Genomic DNA, 10,692 nt, shown 5'->3' on the forward strand with positions numbered 1-10,692 from the left:
AGAGAAAGTTGGCCTAGGACGAATGGTAGAATGTCTCCCCCCGGACCATCAATATAGAATTGTATGTGGAGTACCTCAAGTCTTATGAGTGACAAGGCCACTAAGAGAGGAAATGTGAGCAAAGCAGATGGAACAACAGAATAGGTACTACTCTCAGAGGATTTGATACAAGAAGATCTATAGTTACCACCTATCAAAATCCACTCTCACAACTTCGAGAAGATGCCCCTGTGGATGCCATGAGATGAAGAAAAGCTCTTACAACTCCAATGGGGCTGAATATGACAATATTAGAGATGAGGTAATAGAGAAAGCTTGCAGAGCCATGTCTTTCATAATGCAGGTGAAACCAGTGGGATAGGTACAACAGGGTTCCCCTTACCTAGAATCGTCAAAGTACATGAAGAAAAGAGGCTGATTGGGCATGGTACATTCATAGGGAGATGGAAAACTATCTGAATGCACACCAGTCAAAGGTCTGCAATCCGTACTTAATGACAAAAGTGTTGAATCATGTGGCACAGCTGCCTCCAGGTCCAGAACAAGAAGAACAGATGCAGCAAAAGCAGCACAGCTACTAGAACCACCGTTTCTTACCTCTGGAGAGTTGTTAGAAGGACAAGCATTATTGAAGGACACCAAGGAAATCACGAAGGAACTCAAGAAAAGTAGAAGGAAGAAAACCGACAGGAAGATGCGAGGAATAATGCCTGGTGTCACGGAGGAATCAAAGCAATTAGAAGAAGAGCTATCCAAGGAGATAGCATCTTATCAGGAATTACTGGAGCAACGAGAAGAAAAAATCTTAAGTTTATCAAAAACGCCAGTTGACACAGCATTAGAAACACATCAACAAATGGTTATCATGTCTATGCTGAGTATGCACAACCAAGCCCCAAATTTGAAGGCATATTTTGATCCACCCTTCTTGCAATGTATATTTGGGTTTCAATGGAAGGGTATAATCCTGTTTTTTTGAAAATGTAACCTTTTTTTGATAGGTGAAAAGGTCACACCTCCCTCTATTCCCCCCCTTTTATGATAGTGAAATACATTATCTTTTATTTGAATGCCTTTGCTTATAGATAATCAACCTTTAAATGTTTTGATTATTTACGTTGTCAAAACAACTAATGTAGATTGAGTGTTATATGTATGCCATTGGAACAATTTATAAATGCAAAGAATGAGATAGAGCCATCAAGAGAAGGGTAAAATAAGAAGTCATATCTCAAGTAACCCACCATTGATAAATTCATGTTGTAGGAAAGGTTGAGCCTCTATATCATTGAGCTCATGGGACCAAGGCACTCGAGCTTCAAGGTTGGCCCTAGGTCCCAGGTCCAAAGCATCTATATTGGCCATAATATACAGTACTGCAACAAATGCATGAAAGATTCATAAAATGTATATTGTGATTTGAATACATAGTTATCTAAATGTAAACAAAAAATACGAACTTATGTATACTTTATCACCTTTGTCTTTGTGGATTTCCCCAATCATTCCATCCTTGTGGGGTTATGACACCACTCATAAAAGTGTACATGAACACCACTCGAGAGTAGGCCCCCCATGCTCATCCCAAAAACACATCACCTGTGCCAAATATGATACATTGCAAAAAAACAAAGCCACTATTTCCATGTGGATTATCCCTATTTTGTGCTGTTATTGAGCCTGATAGATATCCACGTTGTGCTCTTACTAGCAAGGCACATCCCTAAAAGTAATTTGAAGACATATATCTTACTATATCATGCGAAAGTAAGATAAGATTTTTGCAAAGTTGGAGACTTTGTTGAGGTTAAAGTTAACTTTACTTATTTACATAATACTCCTTTGGTTGATTGATAATGAGAACTAGTAGCTTGAAGAAATGTAATATGGCTACTATGTTTGAATCCTGCATTGCCCTCCAAGCATGTGCACTCTTTTATCCATTTATTCCTTCAATGTGATGGTCTCATTGAAGGTGTTCAAGAAGTTATAGGTCACATGTTTAACCACTTTGTAAGTTAACATGGTTTTACTTTCTTGACCTACCATAAAATGCTTTGCCATCTTACCCACTCAAACGAGCACTTACCTTTTTGTAAGATGGTGTTGGAACATATAAAGAGGCCATACCTTGAGCTTATTGTTAAGTAGGGAAAGTCTAAGGACTTTATGTACATACTTGCTTAAGATTTCATGTACATACTAAGGAACATATAAAGAGGCCTTACCTTGAGCTTAATGTTAAGTAGGAAAAGTCTGACTTTATGTACATACTTGCTTAATGTTAAGTAGGAAAAGTCTGACTTTATGTACATACTTGCTTAATACTAGTAATAGTGGCTAAAACAATTTTTAGTTTGGTCGGCCTAGTGTGAAAAATAGTCACTTGTATGTAAGTTATTCTTCATTCCCTTATAAAAGAATACTTTTAAGATCTTCTACTATTGGATTCATTAATGATGTTAGATGGATGATTGGTTGAAAAGGTTTGCTTATAGGATTCCCTCTTACATCATTACATTCTTCTTCTTCCCCCGCCTTTTGTGAGAAATAGCCATTGCAAAGGACAATCTATGTTTGCCTCCATCTAGGCAAAGAGAGCTCTCCCTTCAACCCATTGGCAAGGAGCATTTTGTGTAACAAAGGAGTGAGGATGTGATGGGCAAGCTAGTATACCCACATCGAGAAGTTATAATTGAAGGCAAGGCTCAACGACATACATGATTTGGAAAGGCTAAGGTAAGAACATATTGGTACCACCTGCTTTTGAGGACTAGTCTAGGTCTTAGCTCTGTTACCCATTAGGATTACCCAATATTGCAACAGTGTTGATTAGGAGTTCACACACTGAAAATTGTCTTAGATGTATTTAGTTTGTTGTTTTTTTAGTTTAATAAGCTTGTTGCATTAGGGCATTCTAGTTTATTGTTTTTTGAGTTTAATTATAAGCTTATTACATTAGGGCATTCTAGTTTGTTGTTTTTTGAGTTTAATTATGACCTTGTTACATTAGGGCATTCTATTTTCATCTCTTATTGTATTAGGTCATTTTTACCTTGATTCCATTGTCCTTGGGCACTCTAGTTTGTTGTTTTTTGAACCAAGAAGTTCAAAGATTATCTTTTTGTAAATAAAGTATGTACAAGATAATGTATTCCATGGACAAATACTCACTTTATTGGATAAATGTACATACTTTATTGGATCTAAGAGTCTTTATCTAAAGGATATGTAAATTGCGTTATGCAACGAGTGGGTGTGTTGGAAGAAGAGAAAATGGAAAGGAGGGTGCGTTGGATGAGAAAAAGGAAACAAGGGTGTGTGTGTCTTATCTTGAATTGAGTTAAGTGTTATATTTTGACTTTAATTACACACGATCACTCAACACTAAGGTCTATAATCTCGAGACTTAAGAACAAGCACACTAAGTTAAACAATTTTGTTTCTATAAATTAGAAAAGGAATCTCATATTAGTATATTTAAGGAGTTTCAAAGGGTTAGATTTAAAGTTAGGAACTCAAGAGAGATTCCTTGCATTACTTAGGGGTTTAGACAGAATTAGTTGAACCTTGGGGAGCCATTAGTATCAACATAAGATCCTTTACTCTAATTTTAGTTAGACTTTGAGGGTACAACGGGTCTTACATTGTCATTAGTATTAATTACATTCAACATACTATGTAATATTTATTTTTTCTTAAAACTATTAATACATAAAATTTTAGCTATTTAAAAAGCCTAACAAGCATCCTATAGCCTAATATGTCCTACGACCTACCCTACTCTTTATCCTTAGAAATATACTCCTTTCTACACCACCCTACCTTTCATTAATGAACATACTTCTCTATAAACTAAAGTTGTTACATATGTAAATTCAAATCACAGCTCCTAATAAACTTATTGAACATTGAATTCCTATATATTTTAGCATTCTACTTCCCAAACTCACCAAACATGCAAAAGTTTATTGTAACTTTACTATAAAAAATATCATAAATTGCTACTCATGGGGGGTCAATAATAAAGGAATAGATGCCATGCGTTGCCATTTGGTGGTGCTCCATTTTCTATAAGTAACAGAGATAAAGAAAGCATTGCATTGTATGCCCCCTTAAATCTCCCATTTCCTTAAACATTGTGTGAACATTGGTGTGCTTGTTGACAAAGATTAAGCTTCTACATAAGAGACATTTTCCAGCAATATCCTTTTTCAACACCATGTACATTCACAAGTTTCTTATGATTTCTTGAGAGAGTACATTGAACTAAATTTAGAATATGTAAGTGATGAATACAAAATGGGAGTTTCAGGAGCATCTAGAGTCATGGAAAATGTGCTCTTTGGATGGTAAGCAACGGGGTTGAGGTGGGCAACAAAAAGAATGCTGAGAGCATTAAAAAAAACAAGGTTGGTACAGACTCTCTCTCTCTCTCTCTCTCTCTCTCCAAACACTATTGTGAGTATTGGAATGGAACAAATACAAAAGAAGCAGATTATGCATGATCAATACACAACTCATAATGCAAAATGCACAATTCAAGGGCACACAACACAGACACACTTTTTAAGAAGCCTTAGTGTCTCTCATAGAAAATCAGAATAGAGCATGGGAGGATGTGTTTTAGTGGCTAATTACACACACGCGCGCACACACACACGTGAAGAAGTCTTAAATTTCTGCCATTGAGGATCGAAACCAAGTCTACCAATGTACTACTAATAACTACATGTTTGGGCAAAAGGATAAAGATGATGTGGCTATTCATGCTAGGCCTATTGGGCGTGGACATCATACAAGAGGTGGCAGCCGCCACGTCAGCGCTGGCCATCATGATGAATTCAAGGGATTTGGCACCCGTGGAGGCAACGACCATTTCAAGGATGGGAGTGGTGGTGGACATGCATGGGAGGGGTGAGGGGTCTTACAAGACGGTTCAAGCTGCAATAGACTCCGTTCCTCCTGGCAACAACCAGTGGGTGCACATATACATCCGTGCTGGGCGTTACATGTAAGCACAATCATCATGTCTCATAGAGAAACCTCAACCCCTTGAAAATGGGTTTTCTTTCGACGCTTGTGTCGACGCGCTCCTATATAATAGAGCTCTAATGGTGGTCATTGTGTTTGATGTACTTTGCTCACCCTAGCCATTCTTATTTCCACAGAGAGAAAATTACCATCCCATACAACAAGCCCTTCATCATGCTGCAAGGAGAAGGCAGGATGCTAACGGTCATTTCTTGGAGCGATAGCGCCAGTTCCTATGGCACCGCCAACAGCGCCACCTTTACAGCCCATGCACCCAATTTTGTAGCCAGGGGTATAGCGTTCATGGTACTACTAGGCCCACGCCATTTTCTCCACTATTGCGTGTGAAGTGATTCTTGTGGCTCATGATGATAATAATAATCGTCAAAAATATGTCTAACCCTAGAGGTGTAAAAACTATGCTCCTAAAAAAAATTTCAAACCCACCAGGTGTAAATTAAGCTCCTTTTTTAGAAAATCCAAGTTTTTTCCAGCATGCTTTGATCATATGCTTTAACTATATGACAAAAAGAAAAATATATATATGTTGGTTTTTACACCACCGAAGTGTCAAAATAATTCCATAAAGTTAGCCAGTTGACATGACGTAAAAGTATGTCATGTTACCAAACTAGTGATAAGTACTTCGACTATAGTGGGGAAAGTTACGGGTCAAATTTTTTAAAATCCTAACACGGTCTTGAGTGCTCGCTTTTATGTATAAATATAATAGTTATATGAACTCTAGACTCATAACATGTGGGCTATAGTGCTAAATTAGGTTCAACTGCCTTGAAAATGAATGGGTTATCACTACATATGTTTTGTAATTATGTTTGTTTTTAAAATCAAAATCTCCAATGGATCCCAAAATGAACGGGTTATCACTACATATGTTTAGTAATTATGTTTGTTTTTAAAATCAAAATCTCCAATGGATCCCAACTAGATCAGCTTGGAATGATCATTATAATTGATTATCTATATATGAGGTTTAGAAAATTATTTAATGGGTCTCATGTTCATTCCTAATTGTGAGGTTTGTGTTACAGAATGATGCTCCACCTCCATCACCGGGAGCAAACGGAGGTCAAGCTGTTGCAGTGCTTCTTACAGGAGACATGATGGCATTTTATGATTGCGGGTTTCATGGTGCACAAGACACTCTTTTTGACTACGAGGGGCGCCACTACTTCAAAGATTGCTTTATTGAAGGTTCGATTGATTTTATCTTTGGGCATGGCCAATCCACTTACAAGGTATGGTTTAGGTTCATGATGATAGCCATGGTAGCAAGGTAAACCAAGTGCACATTGCATGAGTGCCTATCCACTTACAAGGTATGGTTTAGGTTCATGAGATGATAGCCATGGTAGCAAGGTAAACCAAGTGCACATTGCATGAGTGCCTATCTCTTTACAAGGTATGGTGCCATAGGTATACAAGCGACTTCACACACTTTTTGCCACTCATGGGATGGGCAAGCTTAGACAAGCAAGGGTGCACATTCATAACACTTGCATGAATGGAATAGACCAATGGGGTGGGTAGGGGAGTGAGGACCTTGTGAGTGCCATAGACGAATATCATCATAGTAAAGTAAGTCAAGTGCATGGTGTACAATTGCCACTATGAAATAATATTAACACTAGTTTGGTACCATTACAACATATAAAAGTGTCCTTTTAAGGGGGATTTAGAAAGAGTCTGACATTTTCATTTTACATCTTAAGAGACATTTCTTATAGAGGCTTCATGTGCGAGTAGGAAGTTTAGAAAAGACATTACTCAAGAGAAAGGGCACAAGGCCTCAAAACACCTCCCTAAGCACACATTTTAGAATTCAATACAACATTAAGAAAAAACTCCATCATAAGTGTAAATTACTTACGATCCCTTGTGATAGGAAATTATTCAAACACTTATATATATAGGGAAATTCATTTTTATTAAATAAATGAACAAAAACAACCTATTTTGATTGATATCTTAGTCACTTTATCGTCATTTGAGTGACATGGAAATAATATATTTAAAACTCCAATAAGAAAAGTTTCACGAGGTATATAAGAAAAAATCTAGAGGTTTTGAGGATAGTAAAGTGTGAAGGAGTTAAAGTGTCAAGACACTTGAATGTCTAAGAACCAAACTAGTGTTAGTGAGGACATTAATTCAAGTGTCAAAACACTTAAATGTCCAAGTACCAAATTATTGTTAATGATGGGCTACACCTCTATGCATGCCTCTTTTTATATCCATTATCACTTTTATTTTAAATCCACATCTCATTCCCAACAATGACCAAAAACATTGTGTTCATGCCTTTATTACATTACATTCCCAATGACCAAAAACATTGCATTTTATGTCCACATTCTGTTCCCAATGACCAAAAACATTATGTTCATGTCTTTATTACACATTTTATCAAGATATATAAGCCTAAAATACCTTATTACCTTGACACTTTAGCCTAGCCTATGCCTCACCCTTTACATGTAAGTCATGAAAAACTTTGCCACCTCTAGTGTACGGGCTTTGCATACTTAAAACTCACACATCTATTTTACATGTACATTTTGTTCCCTTGATGCACCTAGGAATAAATACATTAAAGAAACAAAACTCTAAATATTTAGTCCAAAAACAACCTATAAAGTGGCCCTCACTTCGGTCAATTCAAAAAAGTTTATTGTTGATATGTGCATTTTCAATTTTCTTCTAGCTCTTTTCTGGAATGGAATATTTGGGCAATGTTTATGTATGCACATGTGGATATAAATATATGTGCCTATGCACATGTGGATATAAATATATGTGCCTATGCATGTATATGTGCATGTGTGTGTGCAAATGCATATGTGTGTGCACGCATGTGTGTGTGTGTGTGTGTGTGTGTGTGTGTGTGTGTGTGTGTGTGTGTGCATGCATGCATGCGTGCATGCGTGCATGTGTGTGTGTGTGTGTGTGTGTGTGAGAGAGAGAGAGAGAGAGAGAGAGAAAATCTTATATGGTAATACTTTTAGGGATGTGCCTTGCTAGTAAGAGCACAACGTGGATATCTATCAGGCTCAATAACAGCACAAAATAGGGATAATCCACATGAAAATAGTGGCTTTGTTTTTTTGCAATGTATCATATTTGGCACGGGTGATGTGTTTTTGGGACGAGCATGGGGGGCCTACTCTCGAGTGGTGTTCATGTACACTTTTATGAGTGGTGTCATAACCCCACAAGGATGGAATGATTGGGGAAATCCACAAAGACAAAGGTGATAAAGTATACATAAGTTCATATTTTTTGTTTAAGATAAATATACATTTTATGAATCTTTCATGCATTTGTTGCAGTACTGTATATTATGGCCAATATAGATGCTTTGGACCTGGGGCCAACCTTGAAGCTCGAGTGCCTTGGTCCCATGAACTCAATGATATAGAGGCTCAACCTTTCCTACAACTTGAATTTATCAATGGTGGTGAATGGTTACTTGAGATATGACTTCTTATTTTACCCTTCTCTTGATGGCTCTATCTCATTCTTTGCATTTATAAATTGTTCCAATGGCATACATATAACACTCAATCTACATTAGTTGTTTTGGACAATGTAAATAATCAAAACATTTAAAGGTTGATTATCTATAAGCAAAGACATTCAAATAAAAGATAAGTGTATTTCACTATTATAAAAGGGGGGGAATAGAGGGAGGTGTGACCTTTTCACCTATCAAAAAAAGGTTACATTTTCAAAAAAAACAGGATTATACCCTTCCATTGAAACCCAAATATACATTGCAAGAAGGGTGGATCAAAATATGCCCTTCAAATTTGGGGCTTGGTTGTGCATACTCAACATAGACATGATAACCACATGCAATGTCTATATGTGTCTACTAAATGGTGGTTTTATAATCATTTTAAGGCCATTAGTCCATGTACAAGTCGTCTACTTTTTCATGTTTTAGATGGTTTGGTACCAAAGTGTGGAACTATATACCCATGTATATAAGTGATTTTTGTTATTGTATGGACATGCTCTTTTCCCTGATTAGGTTCTTTACCCAGTTCTCTTCTCAAGGGAGGTTTTCATGCTCTCTCTCTCTCTCTCTCTCTCTCTCTCTCTCTCTCTCTCTCTCTCTCTCTCTCTCTCTCTCTCTCTCTCTCTCTCTCGCACTCATAGCTCTCTTGTTCTAGAGTCTTGGAGTGCACTATCATCAAGTATTATTGTACTAATGTGGTTCTAAGAGGAACCGATGAGGGTAATAATACCAAAGGTGGGTATGGTGTTGGTGGTGTTTTGTACACAATATAAGATTTTGATAAATGGACACTGGCTGGGGATGGCCATGGGGTTTCCCTACCCCACTACTGCCCTAAACACTTGAGCAGATTATTTGGCCAACTCATCCATGATCATGTTCTTGACTAACACTCTAGCTAGGCACCCTTAGCCATTTAGGCTTTGGATGGTGCGTTCCATATCTCTCGATTTGGGTGGATAACTTTTACATCCTTATCTTACAGATTGTCTACTAGTTCTATTGCCCCACCCGCAACAAAAGATGTACTGTCTAGACCTATAGAGATGGTCATGAAGGCCCTTTCCCTTGAGACCAATCATAAACTGATCAATGATCAATAAGTCTTATAAACCAAAAGATGTAGTGTCTAGACCTGTAGAGATGGTCATGAAGGTCCTTTCCCTTGAGACCAATCATAAATTGATCAATGATCAATAAGTCTCATAAACCAAGTATCTTTGCAAGTGACTATATCTCATGTGGAGATACTTGGTTCTAGCAATCCCTCCTCTTGCTTGAGGTTATAGATTTGTGCAATGGGACTCCACTGGCCCCACTGGATGAGAATCCTATGATAAATGTTGTCTTAAGACCTCAAAGCTAGCCTTTTCATCAACTGAACATAGAGACCTAAACCACTAGCCTGCTTTGCCTTTAAGGAAAAGTCTAAAACAGTATATCTTGGTGGGATCATCAATCCTTCCCATGGCCTCATGAATTTAATCCAACTTCTCTAGATACTACTGAATGGAATCTCGAGCTCCATAAAATTTGGTCATTGTCCTTTAGATGTGGATTAGCTTTGTTTTACCCAATTGTGAGCATCATGTTATGCTTATGGCAACCCTTCCTTTACATTTCAAATGCCATCCTAAGCATGTCTTTAGAATATTCATGTTTGTTTCACTAAACCTTATGTTTTAGGGTGAGGGATTTCTTGCCCCATGGGGTTGGGATGTGCAGTTTCCAATTACACTTATCCTCAATCACTGGCCTTACTTTGAGGCTGCAAGCTCGAGCTGCTTACTGCTCCAACTCATAGTAGCACTCCCAAATGAGAACATAAAACCACTGGTAAATCTCATGTCTACAATACTACTAGCCCAATCAGGTGTACCCATGCAACTGTATCTCTCTGTACCAACCTCATAGAAAAGTCCATAATCAATTGTGGACTTTATGTACTTGAGGATCTGTCTAGCCACATCCAAGTGTGGCTTCCTAGGGGCCTACATAAACTGACTCACAAGTCCAACAGCATAGCTCAAGTCTGGCCTTGTAATGGTTATGTAGATCAAACTACCCACTATGTAGATTAAACTACCCACTATGCACCTATATGTAGTGGGGTCCTC

At 37.6% G+C, this 10,692-nt stretch overlaps 1 protein-coding gene across 1 annotated transcript; it reads left to right on the forward strand.

The window, feature by feature from the left end:
• The first annotated feature begins 244 nt into the window (after positions 1–244).
• LOC147625989 (putative pectinesterase 14) lies at positions 245–8,535 on the forward strand. Its single transcript, XM_086817769.1, has 7 exons — positions 245–301; positions 440–878; positions 4,777–5,014; positions 5,172–5,340; positions 6,087–6,293; positions 8,061–8,305; positions 8,385–8,535. Exons 1-7 carry the CDS (start codon positions 245–247, stop codon positions 8,533–8,535), a joined length of 1,506 nt encoding a protein of 501 aa, XP_086673895.1.
• Positions 8,536–10,692: the final 2,157 nt, after the last annotated feature.

Source organism: Cibotium barometz, chromosome 23 (genome assembly GCF_041138505.1).
Source record: "Cibotium barometz isolate CiBa-2024 chromosome 23, ASM4113850v1, whole genome shotgun sequence".
NCBI lineage: Eukaryota > Viridiplantae > Streptophyta > Polypodiopsida > Cyatheales > Cibotiaceae > Cibotium > Cibotium barometz.